This window comes from Kryptolebias marmoratus, linkage group LG24, assembly GCF_001649575.2.
Source record: "Kryptolebias marmoratus isolate JLee-2015 linkage group LG24, ASM164957v2, whole genome shotgun sequence".
Lineage (NCBI taxonomy): Eukaryota > Metazoa > Chordata > Actinopteri > Cyprinodontiformes > Rivulidae > Kryptolebias > Kryptolebias marmoratus.
The window spans coordinates 18,645,839-18,671,302 of record NC_051453.1 but is presented as its reverse complement, the minus strand read 5'-3'; the positions used below and the strand labels follow the sequence as shown (position 1 = coordinate 18,671,302).

Below are 25,464 nucleotides of genomic sequence, written 5' to 3'. Positions count from 1 at the left end.
CACACACACACACACACACACACACACTGTTTGGATGCTGTGCTCTTTCTTGCATTCCAGGAAATTGGAGGCAAGATATTTCCTGCTTGATAGCGCGGTCATGAGGTCTGTGACACGACAAGATATGAAAGAAGTCATTCTTGGTTCACTTTCATACTGTCGTAAATATTCTGTCCTCCGAGAGGACTTAGAGAAAATATGACTCGGCTCATTTTAGCTTAAAGGCCAGGGTTGAGGTACTTTGTTATCCCCTGCTGTCACGAAAGGCGGGTGATCATGTAACTGCCTGTGTCAGTTCGTTTGACTGTTAGCGAATTATCTCACGGACCAATAAAACTCTTAAGAAAGTAATGATTAGAAGTACATCCAGAACTGATTAACTTTGGGAGTCGTGCAGATTCAAGATGGCTGCCACAGATACACAGAAACACAAAAATGGCTATAATGGAGTCGTTTCTGCTGCTATCGAGCTGAGATTTGCTGTGGTGGTAGCTGAGAGTCCTCCCCAAAACATACTCCGAGTGCTAACAAATCACACAAGAGCTTTGTTTGCAACTGTGGTGTACAAGGTGGAGGGGAATGTATTCCTTTAAGGACCTCTAGCCTCTTTTCTTGTCAGAACAGCTTCAGTAAGAGTTTCTGCTCCAATGCTGAGCAGTAATCACCATTCTGGTTGACGAGTCCATTGGTTTCCCCTCCTCTTTCGGCCTCCACGATGGCTCACAGGTCACTGATTCCTCCCCCCCCCCCACTTCCCTTGAATCATGTGAGAACAGCGAGCAGGAGTAGGAAGTTTACCCAGCTCGCTCCGCAGCGATCCAAAGTACACAGAGGCCCATGGTCATCTTCTGTTGTTTTTTTTTTTCCCTCCTGCTACGTTATCTGCCTCGGCGATTTCCCTTTACCTCTGTGTTGACTCAGAAAAGGAAAGGGCAAAGAAAGACCCCCCCCCCCAACAGCGTCGTTTGAATGCAGGAGAGTTAAACTGAACCTCATCGGCAAATAGCTTTCGAGTTTTAGGGCCTTCGAGTTTGTGGCGGCGACAGTTTTGCAGAGCGGAGAGGAATTAATCAAACGCGACCCAGGCGGACTTGTAGTCGCATGTTTGTACGAAGGCGGGGGACGTTTAAACACGGCGTAAATAAGAGACGCGCTTGCGTCTGTAAATCTCATCTGCAAGAGCTCTGAGCTCCCAAGCCAGCAAGAGCTAATTGAGTGAATAGGCAAGAAGAGACCCAACAGAGAGCCAAATGAGATCCCTCCCCTGTCCCTTTTACTGTAATCATTTCCACATTTCCTCCTTTTCTTCCCCCCTGCTTGCCTCAGTGATTAAATGTACACTATAGAGAGTCAAAAGCAGAGAGAAAACAACAACCCCTAATTTCAACTCCATTACGCTGCTCTGCAGGTCCAAATACTTCACACGGACCTCTTTTTCCCCCCCTCTCCACAGAAACCTCTCTTGTTACAGGTTTATTTTACCAGAGGAAACAAAAGCGTCCGGGATGGATGGAGAGCCCGGCAGACGAGCTAAAGGTCATCTGCATCAACACCACCCCCACCCCACCCCCGCTCCACGAGCCAATTACATCTCATCAGAGCGACACGCAGACTCCCGCCGTGACGCGTGCTCCTTTTGGCATCAGCGCAGATTAGCTTCCCATTTGCTGACAAGTCCTCTGGACGCCACGACGAGTTCATTACGGTGACCACCAGGACCCCCGCTGCTTGAGGCGCCATTGTGCAACAACTGGCCACCATTTCAAAATGGATTCGCACCAACAGACCTGCACGACAAAAGTCAAGTTCCTGCCAGGTGAGTGAGTGAGCTAAGGCCAAATAAGTCCCTGTAGACAAAACAAATATTACTAAAGACCTGATCGGATTAAAGCTAAACAAGTAAATAAAAAGGCCTGCATGAAAATCTGAGGCTAGGTGAAAGACATAAATAGTTCTGCTCACATTATCTTGAACCAAAATGCCTTTGTTATGTGGATTAATTTGTAGATGTTGGTTTCATGACAGGCACTCAGTCAGGGAATGCTTTCCTTGTGCTCCATATTTGCTTTGGAATTATTTGTATTGTGGTAAACAAAAGTACGAGGCATGCAGACGTGATATGAAATGTAGCAGCAGGTCAGGATCACAGATGAGTTCTGTTCGAAACCTTGTATGGATCGTATCTCTCAATACGAGGAGCCCCGGCCTCTGTTGACATTTGCCAAAAGTAGAGATATTCTTCCTGGCAAGTTCTTTTCATTTTCTTTAGTAGTCGTCTTCTCTGTTTGGCTGCAGCGGGGCTGTGTTTGCTGGTGACGAGCTGGCAAACAGCATTCACAGGGGGAGTCTTTCAAATGTCTCAATTGCCTCGCTTGAGTCGCAGAGTCTGGCGGTCTCGTTTGCTCGAATTGTGAACGTTTTCAAAAGGTTTCCACCCCCTAAAATGGCTGCATTCTTGCCACGGGCATCCTGAACCCGTCTCATTTTAGTTTCAATAAAGTCTAAACCATTAAGAGCTTTATTTTGACCCCTGCACCCTCTTGTTATGACCGAAAACATGCAAGGCTTTCAGCCCTGAACGTTCAGGTCGAAAAGGCACGCTTTGCTTCAGAAACGTTAAAGGGCAGACGTGGGAGAAGCTGGAGGAGCAGGGCAGAGGCGGAGATGGGCAACAAAGTAATGTAACGTGGAATACAGTGCTGCGAGCTGTGATTCACAAAAAAAAAAAAAAAAAAAAACTGGCATCTTAAAATGCGGCTGCTTACAAAACCAAAATTCAGTGAGACTGCAACGGAAAATTCCACCTATCTTGTCACAATTTTCTTGCAGTTTTAAGCTTCCAGCAGCTGCAACCCCTGTAAAATACCACCCTTGTCTCCTACTAGGGCTGGTGCCATTACCCAGAATGCAATGTGCTGTCTAATTCAGTTAGATCTTTTTTTATGGCTGCTCTTCACTGCTGCTTTTTTTAATTTTATTTTTTGTTGTTGTTGCAACGACATCTAGCTAATGAGACGCACAGAAACACCAAGCAGAGGAGTTAGTTGTTGCCGTGTATCTCTGATGTGCTGTTCTGCTGCCAAGGCTGCAGCAGAACCCTGACCCAATGCTGCCTGGTTCATCCCGGGATATCCTCCCTGGTACCGGCTCGGTCCGTCCGTGTCCCCAGCAGGAGGCTGAGGCCGGCTGGGTTCAGCAGCAGCCTCCCTCCCCTGCCGGCGGGAGCTGTCAAACCCTGACTGGGGGCTGAGCTGTCAGGGTCGGGTTCGCTTTGTGGACCCGGGACAGACAGCAGCTTAGCGACATCAACATGTCAGCAGCATGCTAGCAGGATAAGAAGCCCCAGCTCAGCCCGTTTCATCCCCCACCATCACCACCGCCACCCTGTTTTCTCCAATTCTGCCTTTAAATGCAGGCTTTCGCGTCAAACGCGAACACGAACTCACCCTCCGAACGGAACCAGAACCAGAGCCCGAGCCCTCCTCCTCCTCTCAGCCCGCTCCGCCTGAAGTCACAAAGGAAGGAGAGCAGGAGTCCTCGCAGCTGAGAAGATGAGCTCCACATTTATCTCCTCTCTGCGGCTCCGACGAAGCGACTCCGGGCTGAGGCTGCGCGCGCAGCACAGTCCCCCCTCCCCCCGCCTCTCTCACAAAGAGGGGAGGGGGAGGGGGGAGCGACAGATAATAACAATGTTACTTCATAAACACACATCAACTACCTGCTAATAAGGTCATCCTAACACATTCAAAGATCTAATCTCAGAATATATTTGCAATCAGCGGAATAAATAGTTTTATTTCACATTACTATTTTATCTTTCTTTCCTGCGCTCTGTCTATATAACAGTGTCATGGAAGAATGTCAAACTGCACAGCTGGACACCTCTTAGGTCAAAGATGATGTCTGTTGATTTCAAGGTTCATGGGGTCAAAGGTCACAGGTAGCCCCTTTGTTAAAACCTTCTCTCTGCTCCTACATGTGACCCTTCAGTTTCCGGTTGTGTCCGTTGGTTTGTCTGTCTGTCTGTTAGCAAAGATCAGGTAAAAACTGATGAACAGATTGGGAGGAAATTTTCAGGAAATGTTCGGGTTGTTACAAAAAACAATGGATCACATTCTGGTGCTGATCCAGATTATCATCCAGATCGCACTATGTTTTAATCCCGCTGTTGCCTTAGAGAAGGTTTGCGCTCTGTGTGCTTTAATATTAATCATGTATTTATGTTTTTTTTTATTTAAGTGCATTTTAAATCAATACACAAAGCACTATAAAGTAAAGTCACCCTCATGCATTACTATTTTTACCTGCCATTATAGTTTGAAGAGAACAACTGAAATGAATAGATAAATTAATATTGTTTGCCTTATTATTTCTTTTTAGATGTGTAAAAGTAGTAGATCTACACTGTTTATTTTTTATTTAAGAGCATTTGAAAGCAGCATGGGAAGCGTGCATTTGTAAATTTACACATGCACATTAAAGTCTTTAGATTTTCTTTACACGGTAGATTTACCTTCTGTTTTTGTCTGATTTCCACAAAGTAGCAATACCATACTACATCTATTTATTTAATCATTTTGAAGCATTTGAAATCAGTATGTTAAACACTAAAATACATTTTGTCTCATATTTTTACCTGCCTTCATATTTAAAAATAAATGAATAAAGATAAATAAAGTAGTTTCATCAGACTACATTTATGTGTTTGCTACTTTTATATATAATTATTTATTCATGCATTTATTATTTATTTATTTATTTGTTTTTCTTTTTTTTGCATCATTTTATTAATATTTTACAAATTTTACCTACCTCGCCAATTGCAAAGGAAAAAAAAAAATTTTATAAAGTGGTTTCAGTAAGTTTGCCTTATTTGAACAGCTTTTATGTTTAAAAACAGTGTTAGAGGTAATGAGGTTACATTTTCGAGAATTAAATTTATAAACAGGAGCTTATAAATGTCAAAGTCAGTTTATTTAACTATTCATTTATTTAGTATTTTTAAACCCTTTGTGGATGAGATACATTTACGCATATGCTGTACAAACTTGACCTTCCTTTGCATAAAACAATTAAGCAAATTTATCATCTCTTCTTTAATTTCAGTTTGATCTGATATGATCCAAATAAAATGTTTCCAGTCGTAGCATAAAGTCTGGTGGTTCAATTATAAACCCTGATGTCTTGAAACAAAAAGATTTATTCACAATGAACCCACATTAGATCAGTTTGATACATTAAAGCTGTCTGTACGCCAATAGTCTGGACTTATCTTTCTTTTTTAGCCAACTCTGGATGATGTTAGCCTGACTTGCTGATGACAGGAGCAGAGGAGGATGATGTTTGGCAGCTGAGGGTAGAGGCAGGCCCGAGCAGAATCCCCTGGGTTTCCATATCAATCCCAGCCAGCCTTGGGCCCCGCCTCAGGGCCTCTCATTGTTCTGCAGGGATGCTCTTTAATGCGCTATAATGAGCCTCACAATCTTACCCTGGTGGCATGGCTTTGGTGTGGTTACATCTCCCGTGAGCGTCCCTGTAGTCAGCCACATGAAAACACACCTCAGCTCTAGACTGAATGTGTTTGCCGTGTGCTTAGCTGTTCCTGAGTTTTTGTTCTATTTTGTCTTTTAAAAACAACAAAAAGATTCCCATGTAGCTAAAATTAGATGCGTCAACCTTTGGTCAGTAAATAATAGAGACGTGTTTGCATATAGAAATCATAAAGACATTACTGCTGCTTAATCTGTTAGTTTGTGAGGGGGTAAAAACAACGGAACTTTAATGGATTATTTCCCTCCCGATACATCAAACCATGACAAAGAAATTAAATTCACTTTAAACTCTGAACAGTATGTACTGGTTCTGTTGGTGGTACAGGCATTTTAATCCTGAACATTCTGAGCTCAGACCCAGTGGAAGTCAATGAGAGTTTGGATTTTGAAAGTTTTTTGGTTTTTTTTCCATCTGTTTTTGCAAATTTCTTTACTGCAGAAAGTCCCGCTACCAAAAGTCAGAGCACACAATTCCTGATCAAGCTGCTTGTTTTGTTATACATTTTGCATGGGTTTTTCCAAAGTAGCAAATCAAAATTCTTGAAATGAAAGAATAACAGGCAAATAATAACAGGGACACATCAATGTTTATGTATTGGTGTCCTTAACAAAATGACAAACTTGAGCTCATCTTGAATTCAGTTTTTAGGAATCACTGAGCAGATATTTTCCCCTTTCTAAACAATAAATGACTGTAATTTGTTCAGTAAAGAAAATAAACACTGCATCATGTGATTAAAAATAAGTTTAAGCTTGTTTCTCTAATTCATAACATTTTTGTGCTAGCATAACTGATTTAACTTCAGCCAGCTCTGCCTTTGGTTGTAATTCAAACTGAATAAAAAACATTTTCTTTAAAAGTCAGTGTGTTGTAGCAGTTGTAAATGAAAATTACAGAGGGTGTGCCACCACACCAAACGCCAAGACAGAAGTCTGGTCAGTCTCATTCTTCTTCTGCAGTTCTTTTAACACAGACTTCTGCTCTATGGTGTCACAACAGTGCCATCTAGTGACAAGAAGCAACATAACGGCATTCACTGTGTAAACCTCAGAACACAACATCTCCCCTGGTACCAAAAACATTCTCATTTTTAATAAGCAGAGGTTGTACTGGGATCACAGCAATATATCTATTTTATAATGTGTATGTTAACCTCAGAAAAGAAATACAAATTATACCTTAATCAACCATTGTCTCTGAAAATTTACCCTACTGTAATGCAAAATAAAGTATCTGCAATTTATCTGTTATTTTTAGTTGGCAAAGGTGCCATTAATTGCAAATAAAGTCTTCTTCATAAAACACAAAACATCGAATATTACAATTGAAATTATCTCAGACTCACAAGACCTTAGTTCACATTCTCAACTTTTTTCCACAAATCATTTTTTTTACAACAAACTTATTTCATCACATATTCTTTTGTCCATATCGGTGCAAGTCTTTCCCTTTGTAGAACAGTTTGTTTTGGTGCCTGTTTTGGGATGAGGGGTTCCTCTGCTGCATCAGTCTTCGGTGTTTCATTTGGGCAAAGGGAAAGTCAGGCTACATTTCATCTTCTCCTGTCACTGAGAATGAATAAACTCAGTTCAGTCTCCTACTGTACTGATAAAGGATTGCTGTACTGGATCTCTCCTTTTCCCATATGAAAAGGTTTCTTCACTCTGACTGTAGCTCCAACAGTGACTTTTGTAGATTTGGCTCCTCTCCTCATGTTTATACATTGTGTACTTTCGGCTTGTTAAAGAACCACTTTCTTTTTCTAAAATTGTAGTATTGTCCATTGGAGGTACAATATGCAGTTTTGTCCTCACTAGTATTTCTCTGAGAAGCTGGAAGGAGGATTCACCAGTTGTGCAATAAAGTAAAGCCTGGTAGCTGTGAAGCATTTCAGTAAGTGCAGGCTTCCAGGGTTGTTGTGTAGCTTGTGCTGCCTGAATGGAGACTTTTAGCTCTCCGGTAAAGTGTTCCACACCTCCCTTCACCTGAGGATGCTATCCACTTGTTCTGATGTGCTTAATGCCATGTTCATTCATGAAGTCAGCAAAAGCAGAAGATGTAAACTGTGGTTCATTATCAGATGTGATGGTAAAAGGGTTTACTTTATATGTTAATACAGAACCTAGGAACGCCATGACGTGTTTGTTGTAGCATTAAAAGTAAATGATACTTCAGGCCACTTACTGAAGTAATCAGGAAATATGACGGCAAACCTGCAGTCATAAACTTCATCTTCAAATGGACCCTCTAGAAATTTGACAGGTTTTGACGGGGCAGGCGAAACACTAGCAGACTGTGTAGACCAAATCGTCCATATGTGGCCACCAATAAAGTTCTCTGAGATGTTGTTTAGTGCAAACCACACAGTTTAACAAGTCAAATGGTCAAATATGCACAATTTCATTAAAAATAACAAACACACTCTAAAAGAGCAGGCTAAAACTACATACCACCATAAGTACTTCTGCCTGAACAGTAGGATCAGGGTAGGACCAGCATGTCTGTTTTCTGATTACAGTTTTTCCTAAACTAGACTCTGCACATAGGGATCGATGTTCATCATAAGCAAACAAAGATAAGCATCATGTTATTGTTGTTTTTCTTTCATTGAAAGCCTCCAACGTGTTCGGATGTAGCACCAACATTCAAATGTCCTATTTATTTCTCCATCTGGGGAAATTACTTGACATTACATTTTGTAACTCATCCTCATCCACTTTTTTATTTAGAGCAGCTCTTGATTCCTCGCCCCTCAACCTGGAACTGAGAGCCAAACGTGGAACCTACACACTATATATATATATATATACATGTCTGAAAAACAACAACAACAATCAATAAACAATGAAATCTGTCTGTCTGTCTGTCTGTCTGTCTGTCTGTCTGTCTGTCAGAAATTAGCATGTCAATATACAGTTTGATTTTACAACCCCAATTCAGATACTTGTAAACCAATTTTGCTCACAATGGAGAAAACTACCATTTTTAGGAGAAAACAAAAAGTGGTCAAAACTAGATGGTTGCAACACATCTCAAATCAGTGGTGAAGGTTTTGGAGGTGATCTTTGTCCCATTCTGGTCTGATTGAGGATTCCAGCTCTTCTACAGTCCTGGGTCTTCATTGGGTCTTCAAGTCGCCAAATGTTTTCAGTTGGTGAGAGGTCTGGATATTCTGCATATACTTCTCTGCATTGGTGGTACCTTTCCAGATATGTCAGCTGGCCATGCCTTAGGCAGTAATGCACCCCCATACCATCAGAGAGGCTGGCTTTTGAACTGTGCACTGATAACAGGCTGGATGTTCCTTCTCTTCTTTAGTACAGAGGACATAATGTTCATAGTTTCCAAAAAAAAAAACCTTCAATTTTTGATTCATCTGACCACAGAACAGTTTTTCCACTTCGCCTAAGTCCATTTTAAAGGATCTTTGAGAAGACAGCTGATTGTAATGCAGGTCTGATTACACAAAATTGCAAAGTTTTCCAAATTGTGATTGCAATTCCTGTGATCTCAGGTTAGATTTTAGTAGCAAACGATGCCCAACTAGTTTGACATTCTGACATTTATTTTGCATTGCTGAGCCTAATAATCCCACTGTCTCTAAACATATGAGATAAACTAATGATAAAAACCACGCTCCTCTATTTGGTTTTCTGGGTTCCAAACTGTCTGGATGTGTGATCTTTATAGTGTGCTAGGTTACAAACAACTTAGCTAGAATAATGACTTTTGATGCGTAAATTGAAAAATAAAATCTTGAATTTGAACTTAAAATGGCATTAAACCCAACACAAACAAGCACACAGAATGATAATAGGGATTTTCAAATCAGTCACATTTATTTATCTGTTTATACACAATTGCTAAGCAGCTTGTTGCGCTATAGCAGTGGGCTTTAATAGGATTTGCTACAGGATTTCCACAATGCTTACTAAAAAATAAATACATGACATAGTGTTCCACAACTCAAAAATATACAAAAGGTTGAAATCCATGTAAACTTCGAAAACGTTTTTTACAATAGAAACAATCAGATAACTTTTGCGACATTTCAAAGTTGTTGTATTTACAAGTATTTACAAGCCGTTATTAGCTTGTCAAAAAACACCTACAGTACATTTTATAGAGGTTGATTTGAAATCTTATTTAAATGCATTTAGTACCATGAACTTTACTGTGACTGTTCTGATTTGCATTTTCAGGAACGTTTCAGTCAAGAAATATAAAGAAAGAAAAGGGGGAAAAAAAAAACAAAAAAACAGTCCAATGTCACAAACTTGTCTTGTACTTATTTCTAGCCTTTGGTAGAAGCATCTATGTTTACCACTTATAAAGAAGTGTATCAGAGTGTGAAACAGGTTCAGGAAAAGTTGAACAGCTCGAGCATGAAAGGTGTATAAATAACTCCAGGTACAGCAAGCAGCAAGAAACCTCGCAAACATCACATTATCAATGCAAAAAGTAGTATAAAAGAAAAAGGAATGAAGGTTTTTAAAGAGTAGTTTTGACATTTTGAAGTGGGGCTCCCTGGAAAGGTTACGAACAACAAAACATCTTTATATCTTGTCTCTTTGGACGCCCTTCGTTTAGGTTTAAGTCAGACAGAACGGGTGAGCTAACGGCTGGACTGCTGCCACCTTAAAACAACTCCAGTCTTAAAGGTTTTACAGCCATTCATGAGAACGCCTGGTTATTTTTGTAGAGTTTTACATTTGGAGAAACAATCGTTCATGTCTGACCTGGTTGATGAGCTAAAGGCTAGCGTGAAAGAAGCCAAAACAAAAATAGATTACTGTCTCCTTAAATGATCCTAATTCAACTTAAAATAATTTCAAAGCGCATTATGCGCTTGCTAATTTATGAAGCATTGTAGCACCGTCGGTTTCTCATTGCATTAAATTTTGTGGGGTTTTTGCCAGAGCAATTAGCAGAAGCAACACTTAGCGGTAGAATAACTGTAAAGTTGCTCTCCAAGCTTCAAACACTGCATATTGTAGCGGGACATTTAAACATTACTGCCGAAGAGCCCCAGGCTGCATCAGAAGTGCTACTGCTAGCTGCTGCTATGACTTCAGAATTCCATGTAAAGAATAATGTAACAAGAAAGTGACAAAGGTGTAATGGCTTATAGAATAAAACAGTCTGAGCTCGAGGAGATTGGCGTTGTTTTAAGATGGCGGCAACTACATTGATTTTGGCTGCATTCAGTCTAGTTTGCCTGTTTAAACACAATTTCTTCACACTTAAGTCGCTCAAAGAGTTATATGCAACAGTTAGGACTTTATTTGTGCATTTTCTTTCTAGAGAGCCCCACTTCAAAACGTCCAAACTGCTCCTTTAACTCATTGTGCTCCCTGTTAAATGTGGAAAATTGTATGGAAGGCCATTAAAGCCTAAATTCAGCTGGCTCTGGCAGGGTGCCTACAGCATATTTACCATTATGGCTTCAAGAATTCTGTCAGATTTGCATATTTTTTGAATGCCAACACTACATTGAACACAAATGCACTTTAAAAATACATGTATTGTTATACTTGGGACCAAAACAACTGACCCAGAGAGCTTGAGTTAAAACTGAAATCTTATGTGTAGCTTATTTCATACAAAGTTCTGTGATACTTCAGAGTTTCTTTCCGGTTTGTCTCTGCAACCAGTGTTGTCAAATCTCATATAAAATGTATTTTGTCTTTAACAAAATAGGTATTTGAATAAAACTCGTCATTAAAAATATCAGCAGTTCACTGTTAACAGCTCAGATTTGGGTTATTTAGGGATGTAAGCCAAACCAGAGGGCAAACTGACTGACTTTCTGTCAGGTAGAAAAATAAATACATTTAGATTGTTTCTCGACACAGAAAACATCAAAGTTATATATTTTTGGACAGCAGCAAATGCCAAAGTCCTAAACTGATTTTTATGATAACCTGGTTTGTGTTTAACGTCCTCTGTTGGATTTAAGTCCCCTAAAACAAACACTTCTTGTCTCTTCTTGTAAGGCATATTTAATCCTCCTCAGCACTTTCCACTCGCCTCTTTCAACTACTCCTAAACGCACCAAATCAGCAAAACCCAAAAAAAAACAGATTTTTTTTTAAATACACAACCTTCTTTTTGTCTCTGCGATTTCACCTCCTCCAGCTTTTAGATCACTTTTTTTTTTATCTTTCCTAACACCTGCTCCTGTCACGTCCCCACGGACTGTCAGGTTGACAGTTCCCGACTCAGTTATTGTATGACGAATCTACAATTTTGAAGCGTTCGGCTGCATCCGATAAAAGATTTCCAAGAAACAAGAAGCTAAGAGGGATTCGTGATGTTCTGACGGATCGAGGAGCAAAAAGCGACTTGACAGTCTTCAAGAGATAAACGAGCTACTTGCGTAGGTATTCCCAGAATACATAGCGTCAAATAGCAGATGCCAAAACGAGCTCTTAGTTTTATTGTGGAGGAAAAGTCAACAGCAGGAGAGAAAAGTTGCGACACGAAGAGCTGAAAGGAAGGCAACAAGCTGGGTGGCTCAATCATGGCTTTTAGAAGTTTGCTTTTATTTACTAAAATAAGATTATTTTAAAACTGTTGTGCTCTGAATATTTTTTTTTTTTATTAGCTTATAAAATGTTTTTTTTTCCTACAGAATGCAAATGCAGACTATTTTGGTTTCTGACCTGTTTTATAAAAGAGCATTTTTTCAGTAGTAAAGATGCTATTTTTTAAAAAAATATAGATTGTATAGAACAAAATTTAGTGGACAAAATTATCAAAAAGAAAACTATTCTGATTTATGACTTATTAAAAGGATTTCTTTACGCTCCTGTCTTTTATCTATATAAATGATCTTTCTGGTCCGTTAGTTTTTGATGTAAACATATTGAATGATTTCTCTTTTTTTTTCTATGTGGAGCCCTGCGACGAGCGGTCATCGTGGGGGCTTCCGTCCGAGTTTTCCGTCTCCCCCTCGGAGATGGCCTGCATGGGGGCGGAGTACAAGCGGCTGCGGCTGCTGTAGCGGCTGCTGCTGGCGGGCGGCGGGATTCTGGAGCGGCCCTGCCTGGAAGCAGCAGACGTGAGGAAGGATTTCGGGGAGAAGCCCTCGGAGTTAGCTTTGGGGTAAGGGCTGAAGAGCTGGTCTTGTCCCGACTGGAGCAGCTGCAGGGGGGAGGCAGGCTCCTCCGGCTGTCTGGGGGACTCGCTCAGGGAGTCTCCGGGGGATTTAGCGGCGATGGGACTCTTGAGGATCTCTGCCGCTGACATGCGGTAACTGGAGTCTGAGCGGCTGCCCTTCTTGAGCAGCAGCAGTTTGAACTCTTCGCTGGAGGTGCTGGACTTCTTTGCGTTCCTGTAGATGGGACCCGAGACTCGGTGTGAGCCTGGAGGGGTTGCAGCGGGGGAGGGCGGTGCGACTGGCACTGGGGAACTGATACTACTGCTGGGTGGGACGTTCCCCAATGAAGCGCAGAGGCGGTTCCGCACGGCCACCTCAGCGGAGTCTTTCCTCCCCAACACTTTCCTCTTGGACCTGTGGGAGATGACAGTTTGGTGACGTTCTCTGTTACCCCGGAGGGGAGACAAACAGACTGACGATACAAACACTCACCTGTGGATCATAGCGAACAGATCCTCAGTGGTGCGGGACTTGGTGGGCGATAGGAACACACTGTCGTCCTCTGGTTTCGACTCATTGTGCAGTGCAGACACAGAGTTTTCACTGGTAATGGAGTCTGCTAACAAACATTTAACAGCTTTCAGTATATAGGGTGCACTAATCAATATCTTACCTGCAGCAGGAACCGTTTGAAACAGTTCTCTAGAGGGAGCTAGTCAGAACAACTTGGTAGAAAAACTGTCTGTTGCAAAAATAATGTGAAAAAATCAAAGATTCCACAGATTCAATATTGATTTATAGATATCACCTTACTTTTCTATCAGAGAGTTACACTGCCTGGTTACACTTTACATGTTTTGTGACACAGCTACTTTTACTTGTATTATTTTCCTGACCCAGACGATGGGAGGAAGTATGAGTGACTGAGACATAGTACCTTTACAGACAGAATCCTCCATCTCCTCCGCGGATTCATCTCTCCCGTCCTGCGAGGCACTCTCGGCCGAAACCCCCGATGAGTCGTTTTCCACGTCGATGCTGCTGTCGTTGCTGATCGAGCTCTCCTGGGACGTCTCCAGCAGGCTGTCGGCGGCGGGCACTTTATCCAGACTGCCGGATCTCTTGGGGGAGCTGTGCAGAACAGGACGGGTGGGACACGTTTCTTCTTCAGACGGTTCGCTCTGCTGCTGCGGCCATGGCTCCCGATGTGAGTCCTCCAAGCAGATGGATGTGACCGGTGACTCTGTGCGCGGCTCTCTCTCATGACCAGTGAGTGTCTCAGGAACGTCTAAACATGATTCTGAAAGGAGCCCGCCAGTTGTCGTGATCTCTAAAGGAGCCCCTTGGTTCTGGTCGTGGCTCTCTTCGGTCCTGACCTCTTCGTCCGAGGTAAACACTGATTTACTCAACTCCTTTATAGATTCGTCATGATGATATGACTCGTGCAAAGGAGGTCTCCTGAACTCCAGGGACTTGGAACTGGTGAAATTCACAGCATGACAAACTGTTTTGTTTTCATCCTCGTGTTTCCTATTGACAGGTTGAAGCTGGACTGACTGCAGCACAGAGGGTGTGATGGACAGTGCGTGGGCGTTGAACGCCTCTACGGGTTTGGACATGACTCCATCTTCTTGCTTGTTTTGATGAGCGTTTTCAGTCTGGGTCCTGTAAGCTGAAGCCTTGTTGCTAACGCTGTGAAGGGCACTTAGGTCCAGGTGAGAAGGAGGAATCACTGGCAGCTCCAGATCTCGCTTCGACGTTGCTCCATCCTTGCAGGAGCGTGACTGCAGAGACCGCGACGAAAGAGAGGACTTCCTCTCTGGGACTTTGGGCTTCCTCTTGCCACTCGCTGGTGACAGCGGCCCGGGAAAAAAGGTGGAGGGAAACGAGGAGGTGGGGGTTTCTGACTGGCTGGAGTAGCCGCTCGACGGGCTCACCAGGCCTGCCAGCTTCTCCGGGGAGGTCAGCTTGAAATCTCCTTCTACTGATGGGAGTGAAGGGGTGGTGGCTCTGGAGCCGGACTGGGACGTCTGGGACTCGGAGCCCTCCTGGGACTTGATGCATTCAATCACAGTCGTACCTGTAGCCGTGCTAGAGTTCGACAAGGATCTGTAGGGATCACTGGATTTTAGATCATTAAGGAGCCAGAGATCTGCATAGTCTGACTGCACAACACCTTCGTCTTTAAATGATTGGGCATTTTTGGAGCTTAATACACCTAAATCAGGTAGTTCAGCCGAGTTCTCCACTTCCCAGACCGCAAGGGGCTCCCTGACTAAAGCAGAGTTTTCTATGTGACCTTGTAAGCCGAACAGCGCCAGCTGCATTTTCCTCTCCTTGGAAGACAGAGGAAGCTGCTGCCTGTGTGTAATCTTTGGTTTATTCTTTTCAGGGATGTTTCCCTCACTGCATATTTTCCTTAAAGAGGAACTCCTCTTTGGTGGAGACGGCTTCACCTTTGGTTTCCTTAAGGAGAGGCAGCGTCTCCCCAGAGTCAGGTGACCACCGATCTCCGAGAGAGCGTAGTCAGAACCGGAGGATGCATAGTTATAGGTGAAGCTTCTGCTCCCTTTCAGACCACAGTCAAAGTGCATGGAGGTGTAGTAACCTTCGGTGTCTACGGAGTAGTGTGAGACGGTGTCCGCTTTTTCTGACGGCGGCTTGTCGGAGAAGCTGCTCTCGCAGGTGGCCATGCTGGTGAAGCTGGGACAGCCCAGGCTGCTCTCAGCCTCTCTGCTCGGCTCAGGACTGAAACCCTGAGAAGAGAAGGGCTTCGCGGGGGGGTAGCCCCAGTCCCCTTCCACGGCTGTGCTAACTCCGACTTCCTCTAAAATATCCATAGCTGTCGAGGAGAAGGAGCCGGCCCGCTGGGTCCTGAGGCCCTGGTAGTGGTCCAATGTGAAGCTGGTCTGCTCATCGTTGGCGTGAGGGGCAACGTTAAGAGAGAGCTCGGAGTCACAGTGTGACGAGCCGGTCAGAGGAGGGGAGGCCGCAGGGGGGATTGTTTCGGATGTCTGGGAGGGGCAGGTGGAACTGCTCCCACTCCAGTTCCCACTGGAGGACTGGTGCTCGTCCTTATGGTCCATCTGGCCTGCCAGCCCCCCTGCAGCCGAGACAGAGTGGATGGGGCTGCTGAAGGTGTCAGAGCTCGACGAGATCTCACAGCTGCCCATGTTTCTGGGCAGCTGAGCTCGGGTTCGCTCCATCCAGCTGCGCTCCGGACTCTCTGACAGCTGCTTGTACTTCAGGCCCCCCATGGCCTGGTCATGGGTACTCTCTTCTTCATCCTTCAGGATCCTCTCCCTCTGTCCGGGCAGGAAGCCCTCGGTGTTAAAGGGGGAAAGCTCCTCCTCGTCCTCGCTGTCATTCTGCCCGTTGTCAATCATCCGGCTGCTGTCTCTGGGCAGACTCCGTGAGCGCAGGTGAACTGCCACCGAGGCTGTGAACATGGTGTCGGCGCTGTCCGATAGGCACGAGATGTTGCCTGCCGAGTGGGACAGTAAGAGGGACCTTCCCTGGCCTCTGTGGACCCTGACCCTCCGCCGAGACGGTGCTCCTGAGATCAGAAAATCTTCCGTCTGGCAGCCCGAGTCTCTGGTGTTGAGATGGCTGGACAGCTCCTCGCTGGAAGGCGTCACATCCGGAGAGACGTGAACTATCACTGTCCGCTCCCGGGAACCAGGAGAGTCATCAGAGTCTGGGGAAGGAGCGCAGTTTACACATGAGAACGGAAAAAAACTTGTAGCAATGTGTTTAAAGGGTTGAACAAGATTATACAGGTCACAACTCTATCTGTAGGATTAGTTTATCTCATATCTCATTTTCTCTAAAGTCAATTTAAACTTCATAGCAGGTCTCACTACCATCTTGTAAACCTTCTCTTTCTGTCTTGCAGCTCTCCTTGTGTCACAAATCCCATCACCTCTTCAGTCTGTCTTCCACCTGCTGCCTGTACTCACTACAGATCACAGCATTGTCTGAAAACATCCCAATCCACGACTCCTGTCTGACCTAAATGTCCATCACCATTTGAAACAGAAAAAGGGCTCAGGGTCTAGCTTAAAAAAACGCCACACAATTTAATTAAAACCTTAACTGACTTGAGGCAGCGTGTAAAACATTACAGAAAAAACCTGAACACAGCATTACTTTAATGTGAGTAGTCGTAGGGAATATTTTTCAGGCATCCCCTGTTTCCGACTCAGGGGGGGGGGGGGGGTAAAATAGACAAAGAACCTACCTAAGTCTTGTTGCACCTGTCGGGGAAAGCTTGCAACGGTCCTCCGTCTCCTCAGCTTCCGTCTCCTCTGAAGCAAAGACTGTGAGTGAACAAGCGAGCAGCGCACACTAGCATCTCTGTCAAAGCCAAGCCCTGCAACAGAGACAGGACATGTGAGGGATCTTTGTTTAGTGGCAGCGGCAGAGCTGCTTTCTTTAACTTCCACGCTGTCATAAAAAGAAGAAAATGTGACAGTCGAGTGAACTAAAATGCAAAAATAGCATCTAGAGGAGGCAGTTATAGATCTAAGGGGACATAAAGCCACTGTTATATGGTGGCTGGCTTAGATCGTTCTGCTTTTTATAACTAACATAAAAAATGTACAAAAACAAATGGCAAAAAAACAGTGCTGGCTTTACAAGCTAAAAGAAGGAAACTGTGCTCTGAATGCAAAAGTTTACCTCCTCATCTCCCTGCCGCCCCTCCATCACATCATGACTATCATGTGACGGGAACTCAGGGCTTTCAGCACCATAGCAATCGCAGGCCTCTGCTCACAATGTGCATTTTTGTTTTGTTTTGTTTTGCACCCTCAACTGTCTCTGACCCAGCCTGCGCTGATGTACAGCTCTCCTTTTGAGTCGACGAGGGCGGCAGTAAATAACATCAAGCAGATCTTTTCAGCGGCTCGAACAAAACTAATTGGCATTCGTGTCACGGTGTGTCCCCTCTCTTTGCGACTGCCGGCACAAAGTGTCAAAGCACCAGAAACGAGGGCTAACTGGACACAAAGCATGACTTGCACATTCAGAGCGACTATCCACGTCATTAGAAATGAAGTTTTATAGTAAAAAAAAAAGGTTTCCCCTTTAAGTGTCTTTTTAAATAAAGAAAGCTAACAAGTACACATAAAGTATAGCTTTAATGAGAGTGAAGAGACATTATGTTTCAATTTGTTTGTTAGCTTCCTCACAACTCTCATGGCTACTATTAAAAACTGTCGTCTAAAATAAAATAAAAAAAATCTAAAATTTGAGTTCTTTGACAATACTAAAGCTTGTTTTTGTACAATTTAGCTGAGCAGCTTCAGGGAAGGCGCTAGCTCAGCCAACCACCTGTAAAGCTCACATTACTATCATTAGATTTAAAAGATTTAAACTGTTTTTGTCCCTCTGAATCGGACAAAAACACTGATGTACCATCTGTGTGCTCACCAATTAGCTAAAGTAGTAGTTTGCAAAGCCAGCAACATCTCTAAATCTCTTTTATTATGCCTGATAACTGTCTATTTTCTGGTTAGAACCACTGGTTAGGACAATAAGGAACAATTAAAAAATTATAATTAAGAGATCCAAAAATCCAAACTGTTTTTATTTTTAAGTAAGGTAAGGGTTGAAACAAAAGCACACGTGTGGGTCCAAATCAATGCTTTTAGGAATATTTATCATTCCTAACTCCATAATTCCATCAAACTATTAAACTACCACGAGAAATGAACCAATGGGAACCACTGAGAGCGAGGCGGGGGCACGAGGTGGACGGCTAATGTATGAACTCGAGTCTTTGTTGTTTTCTCAGTGAGCAGGTGAAAAATGAAAGCTTTTCGGTGGTTTGAATTTACCGGTCACGTTAATAGGGATGATGCATGAAGTGATGACTTGGGTATTGCTTTTCATTCTCTCCTCTGGGGTTGGCAGCGGAAGAGCTCTAGACCAGTTAGTCTGCTTGTCCAGGGTGGAGGGGATGTTAGGGATGGGAAACTTAGACCGGTGACCTAGGGCCACCCCGTCAGTGTCGGGGTCAGTGGGCGCAGCCTGCAACAGATGGATATTTGCATGGTTAGGCTGTTAGAGGTGGCGCAGCAGAGAGATTAAAAATGACTGAAGTCAGCTTTAAGAGAGAAGAAGGGCGTAGAGTCCCGCGATTTGAAGTTAGGGAATAAACTCTCGTCTGAGAAAGAGGTGAGTGTTGGGATTATCTGCAGGCTGCCTGCGCTCTGAGCCGAGGCAAATCAATCCACCAGAATCTACACTAGAGTGCAACAAACTGAACGAGTGCAGACAATAAAAACCATGCTTCAGAGTTAGTGAGAATGGAAAGCATAGGAAACGTTTCATGCATTTGGGGCTTTAGTTAAAAAAAAAAAAAAAAAGAGAAAAGTATTCAAACCTACAGAAACCTCGGACCAATAAAACCATGACACACACACACACAGACACTCTACTACTTTTGGTTTTTAAGGAAAAAAAAGAGAAAAAAAAGAAAAGAAGACGTATGGTAGTGACGACCTGCTGCTGTGGAAAGTCTTAGCTCATGCTGTGAAAATCCATGGCCCCTCTACGAGTCTCTGACACAGTGACGGGTCTCCAAAAATGGTTTTGGGAAGGAAATGCTTTACAGTAACATTCCTCCGAGCTTCAGAATCAATCACTGCACCCAACACACACACACACACACACTTAGACGAGCCCAGATCCTTTTTCCACTGCCTTCCAAATCCACAGCACCTATCACTTCTACAAACAGGACAACTTACCTCGAGCTTTCAGACACATGTGAAACTGGGAGTGATTCTCAGGCTGAACTGGTTCCCACCTCCAACACTCAAAAAGTCGCCCGCCCTCCCTCTCCACCCCCGACCCCTTTAAAGCCAGTTCTCGAGCCTTTGTGCTCGGCAGACCAATGAGACCCTGACAAAACCCTCGGTTACAAAGGAAACCGATCTCCTTGGAAACTAGAAAGGGGGAAAAAAATAAATAAATAAAATAAGGGAGAGCAGTTTGAGGAGTGTCGGAGAATCTAGAGGTGAAAAAAAAGGAGGAGTGGCACTGTTTAGCTCATTCCTATCTTTATGATTGGCATCAAGTTGTTTTGGTAGAACAAACTCAAACTCAAGGTGGGGGCCTGGGGACATGAGGACGTCAGCCTGGCAGTGGGGAAAAAGCCACAGCACAGAGGGATCATGGGTAATCACAGGCGCAAGCTTTCAGACGTCAAACCGTGTCATTAGAGGAACCCAGGCTGGTGAGGCTGTGGCCCTGACACACACACACACACACATTCCTCACATACTTCAAACTTCCACCCAAACAACAAAACTGTAAGCGGCGCTCTGCTTCACTGCAAGATGCCGCCCCGCTTTTAGAAAGCATGCGTTTCAGAACGAAATTAGAACGAACAGAGAGCAGGCGAGGTGGAGCGTTAGAAGGTGCACGCCAAAACCAAGTTGGAGGGCGGCCGGGCAGGGCCGATACCTTTCGCTTCCAGGGGGAGAGGCGGCAGCATTCGGTGGGGGAGGGCGAGCGGGTGGGTTCGAACTGAATGGCAGGGCGAAAAACAAAACGACAAGACATGTAAACAAATGACTGATGTGAACACGGAGATATCAAGCACGAGCGGAAAACACAGACAGAGGTCATGTGACACATATGGGAGTCAGGGCTGCACTGATCCAGATGAAACAGGAACGGTCCATTCTCTGCACGGACAACAACGGGAGACACACATCATGAACACAGTCTGCGCTCATCTTCACCTGAGCTGGTGCTGCTAACTGTGTGCTCGCATCTTTAAAATGCTTCTCTGGCTGCTCGGAAGAAGAACAAACAAACAAACAAAACAAAACAAAATTCTACCGTCATTTTCAAGGCTTAACATTAAAAAATATGAACACAAAATAAAGCAATAATCTGTCCCAACTTTAAGTTCACAGTGACTCAAAAGCATCAAATGTGTTTAAAATGTATGTATTTGGGAAAAAGTTATGACCAATTAATATCTTACCTGTTGGAGATAGCTCTTTGAATGAGCTCGTTTTGGAGAAAAAAAAGTTACAGAGCGAGGAGCAAATGCGAGCGCTATTACTTAAACCTTTATACTGCCACCAGTTTCTGCTGAAACAATTACTTTGGCAGAAGAGGCATGAAATTCCTGCCAGAACTGACCTCAAGCTGCATTGAAAGTTACAGCTAGCCACTTTTTTGCGCAGAATTCTGTCTGAATAACTGTAATGAAATCTGACGACAATATAAAAGCCGATGAAACGGCATGAGCTACCACAAAACTTTCGAGACCGAGGTTGTTTTAGGTCAGAAGTGATCCACTTTGGTCTTTGCTCCACTTGGACTAGCCCTTAGCTTGTGGTGTTCTGAGCTTTAACAGAACCCCACTTCAAAATAGCTGAAATATCTTTTCAAGTGCAAGAGAAGAGACATTTTGCACAGTTTGCCTTTTAAGATATGTTGTTTTAATCTTTTTTTCTTTACACAAATTCCTTTAATTTAGCAAAGTCTTTACAAAAAGGACTCGTTCCTAATAAGCTAATGCACTGATTGCAGTTCGAAGCTGTTTGGTTCAGACCAGAAGACAGAAGTCTCACCGTTGTCCCCCTGTCGTCTTGCCTCACGATGATGGGAGGGGACGGGGACGCGGGCATCGGGGGCAAAGCTGAAATGTCTGCTCTCTGCTCCCTGCTTCCGGACCGACTCCTCTGGAGATCTGAAAAACACATGAAAACACAAACCGAAACACACTTGTCAGGGAGCGTTACTCAATTCAGTTTGTCAAAAACAAAAAAAGAAGAAAAAACCCACAACATAATATTATTCTATTTATAGTAGGCAGAAGCTTGGCTGTTTGAACTCCACACGTTGGGGCGCACTTGCAAAATGCCTCCACTAGAGGGCAGAAGAAGACAGAAAGCAGAGGGATTCGTCCGAACAAGAGGGTTCTAGATAAAAGTTAAGTGAAACACAGTGACATAGTCCAAACTAATCTGTTGCGAGGTGGTGCTGGCGGGTGGGGGCTCACCTCGGTTGAAGGACCACAAGCTGAGGCTGGGCTGCTGGTGAAGCTCTTCTACACATGCTGGCCGGGTGGAGGGGTGTAAAACATTCCTCTGCTGCAGCCGGGGAACTCGGAAGTGTGCCGTCAGCTTGCTCTCCACATCCAGGTCGGACGCAGCTGTCAGAGGAACACAGGAACAGGGTCAGCGGAACGTTTGTTGTTAAACTCCAAACTAAACCCGTGTTACAACCTGACGTTTCTTTACCATCTATAGAGGAATGAATAAGAAGGATGGATGTCATCTTGGATTGCTTAGACTTCAACTTTTGTATTTGAGGTGGATCTGTTAGCACTTAGAATATATGCTGGGCAGGACTCTCAGCTACTGCTGCGCAAAATCTTAACTCATTATTCGTAAAACTGACTGAGTTATAAGCATTTTTATGTTTAACACTGTCAATTAGCTGTAGCAGCCCTCTTGAATCAGGTCGACTCCAAAAGTTAATCAGCTGTAGATGTACAGCCAATGATTGCTTGCTGAGAGTTTTATTAAAATCCCTTCAATACTTCACGAGATATTTTGCCAACAGATATGAAGCGTTGACTCCCATTTTTAATGCCACAGTTTTACACAAAGTCCTCACATGATCTGTTAGAGCTCAGAGTATGAGTTGGGGATGAGTCTCAGCTACTATCACAGCAAATTTGAACTCATTATTTGTAAAATAACCTGGGTTATGGCTATGTTTGCGTTCGCAAAGGTTGATTAGCTGCAGCGTCCATCTTGAATCGAGCTGACTCCAAATATTAATGAGCTGTAGATGTACATCCAAATTTATTAGGAGTTTAATTAAAATCCATCCAGTGGTTGTTGAGATATTTTGCTAACAGACAGAAAGTCAAACACATGGACAAGCACACAGGTGACCGAGTGTCTTTATTGTGGGTGATAAAAATGTTTTAGGATTTTAAAATAATTCTCGTATTAATGCAACCTGATTTTGTGACTCTCATCCTGCAAACCTTGACCAGTACCTGAACTACTACCCACTACACACACACACACACACACACACACACACACAGACACCTCCTAAGGTTACAGAGCAGGTGTCAGATTACACTGAATGCTCAAAGGTGCTGGATTAAAGGGACAAGTTTGAAGTTTAGAGAAGCTGTTTGTGCTGCTGCTTGTTTGGACACACTGCTTTTAGGTACACACAGAAGGAGCTCACAAGGAAAATATGTAAAAGTGATGTAAAACAAAACAAAACTAAAAAAAGCCCAATAGGTTCGACACAACAAGGAAGTGTCAGTCGTGACTCACATATGACAAAAAAAAAAAAAAAAAAAAGGTGGTTTTTAGCTTCACACGTGTCAGTCTTTTCCCACCTGGTGGATATTTCTGAGCTTGTCCTTGACCTGCCAGTTTTGCTGAAATACAGTGTGTGTGTGTGTGTGTGTGCGTGTGTGTGCGCCTCTGAGGTCAGACGGACCCACTGCTGCACACGCTGAGGGATTCTTCCAACAAACACACCCAAACACTTCATCTGTTCCTCCGACGACCCGACGTTTTACATGAAGCACACCAGAGGGACCTCAACGTGTTGACCTTTGACCCCTGCTGGCCTGTGACCCGTCTCATTTGTTAACTATTACTTTGTGTTTCATCGAAACTGTCTATAAATGTTTAGTTAAAATAAAGAAAACTGACTTCAAAGGGAGGCCGGTGAAATAAATCCCTAATAATCCTTTATTTTCCTTTAATGAATTAATTAGATTCTGTGAGAAGATAAATATATATATTTTGTTACTGAATTAGGTTAGGAAACATCACTATAATTGTGTGTGTGTGTGTGAACTGCTGGCCCTGTTGTGACACCCCCGGGGGGCTTTAAGGCTTTAAAATCTCATCGGTTTCATAAATTCATGTATCCACCTTTACCCTGCCATCTATTTCGTGTTACAAACTGAAACAAGTTTCAATTTCTCAAGAAGTAAGCATGTTTCCAGAGAGACGAGAGTAACTGAAGGCAGCGTAAATGTTTTTGAAATAGCCAATATGAAATATTGAAGACTAGTTGTTTTCACAGGCCAGCAATCCACTTTGGTCTTGGCTGTATTCAGACTAGCCATCAGCTCGTCAATCTGCTCAGAGTTCAACTCCTGTTTCTCAGAACTTCAGGTTGCTCAAGCAGCTATCCACAACCGGCGAGGTATAAAGAGTTGTGACACGTTTGAATCGCCTGATTCTCATTAGTGTGATCTGAGTGAAAGCACCCGGGAACGGGCTGCTTCCTGTTTCCTTTTATCTGCTGTGTGTTCTGCGTGAAGCGCCACCAACACTGGCGGGGTTTCAGGAGTCACTTGGATCAGGGTTTAATGGATTTCAGCTGAGCGCTGCTGTCAGATAAGGAGTCAGCTGCGGAGTGTCGGGAAGGTTCGACACTGTCCTCCTCCTCCTCCTCCTCCTCCTCCTCCCTGCCTTCCTGCTGAGAAATGAACTGCTGGCCCTGTTGTGACACCCCCGGCGTCTCCAGCACACTGAAAAGTCATTGAACGACAACATAAACAACAGAGACGCTGGACGGGGCTCTCTACAGTTTTTATCTTCCTTCGTCTAACTTACCCCACCCCCCTCCCCGCATCACTTCAGGCTCATCTTTAAATTCTGCATGAGAGGCTTTCAGAGAAGCTGTTATAAAACTGATATCCACGCGGGAACGCTTTTAATGCTAATTTTGGGCTCAGCTCCGAACGAGGCCAAAGAAAACACAACAGCTTCCTCCTTCTTTTAAACAGATATTTTCACCATTCTGAAGTGGGGAAATTCTTTTTATGAACAATCAACATCTAACCTGTTGCAGGTAGCTCTTTGAACAATCTGACCAAATGGCTAGTCCCAATGCAGCTGTCTCAAAATAACTCATAATTACACAGTGGTTCATGTAAGTGCGATTTTCAATACGCCTTTTTGCTGCTGTCGACGTCTACATACATTATTTGCAAGCAAATGTAGCAAAAAGCACCATCAAGCTGTAGCACTTCCGGTGTAGCCTGGGCTGTAGTCATAATATTTCTGCTGCAATAACTAATAATAATGGGAAATTAAGAGTGACATAGAGGTTTAACTAACAGTGTTTGCATAAATTGCGGTGAAACTTTGAAGACTAGAGTTGCTTTAAGACGGCAAAATCTGTTCTGGAAGTGGGCCCGCTCCGACTAGCCATCCTTAGCTTGTCATAGAAGATTTTGTTGTGTTAAAACACCTCCAAACGTTAACATGTCACAGCAGCTCGTGTGAATCCTATTATTTAAACCTTTTACATTGTCTTCGGCTTTTACACTGCACGGTTACTTTGGTAGAAATTTCTGCCAAAAGTGAACCCAGGCTGCACAGGAAGTGCTACCGCTCGCTGATGCTGCGCTCGCAAATCACCGTAAAACTTCATGGCTGTGTTTGGACTAGCGGTTAGCTCGTCAGTCTAGTCAGAACTAAACTCTGTTCCACCAAGCTGAGGCTGCACAAAGAGCCATCTCCAACAGGTAAGATGTTAATTGTTGATAAATGGCTGGGTTATTCCCTTCAACGTGGACTCTGAGTGACCTCCAGCACAGCTACACGGGCTTAACACCGCAGTGTTCCTGACACTCTTTCTTGAATTTTCCTCTCACCTCTCTTTAAGACAAGGAACACTTTCCCCGACGTGTCAGCTCTGTTGAGCGTCGTTCCGAGAGCTGAAATCCCACACCCTATTATCTCCAGCAGCCTCCTCCTCCTCTTCATGTGCAGCAGGATTACCCC

General features: G+C 43.7%; 2 protein-coding genes across 8 annotated transcripts in view; both read right to left on the bottom strand.

Moving 5' to 3' along the window:
- zmp:0000001174 (retinoic acid-induced protein 2) overlaps positions 1–3,606 on the bottom strand; it is a 10,110-nt gene extending 6,504 nt beyond the window's left edge. The window contains exon 1 of the mRNA XM_017423387.3: positions 3,447–3,606. The gene's annotated coding sequence lies outside the window, so the exon portion shown is untranslated. The remainder of the gene's footprint in view (positions 1–3,446) is intronic.
- A 5,758-nt stretch (positions 3,607–9,364) lies between these two features.
- Positions 9,365–25,464, bottom strand: part of nhsa (Nance-Horan syndrome a (congenital cataracts and dental anomalies)) — a 55,580-nt gene continuing 39,480 nt past the window's right edge. The window contains exons 2-10 of one of the 7 annotated variants that reach the window (XM_017423511.3): positions 21,684–21,836; positions 21,253–21,371; positions 20,410–20,460; positions 20,129–20,191; positions 18,496–18,688; positions 16,896–17,027; positions 13,593–16,352; positions 13,148–13,274; positions 9,365–13,069 (exon numbers count right to left, since the gene is read on the bottom strand). In XM_017423511.3, coding sequence (XP_017279000.1) covers positions 12,445–13,069; positions 13,148–13,274; positions 13,593–16,352; positions 16,896–17,027; positions 18,496–18,688; positions 20,129–20,191; positions 20,410–20,460; positions 21,253–21,371; positions 21,684–21,836 — 4,223 coding nt within the window. In that variant the 3' untranslated portion in view covers positions 9,365–12,444. Of the gene's footprint in view, positions 13,070–13,147; positions 13,275–13,592; positions 16,353–16,895; positions 17,028–18,495; positions 18,689–19,410; positions 19,495–20,128; positions 20,192–20,409; positions 20,461–21,252; positions 21,372–21,683; positions 21,837–25,464 lie in introns of those variants that run through there. The other 6 variants (XM_017423512.3, XM_017423516.3, XM_017423514.3 and 3 more) reach the window with 6 other exon arrangements.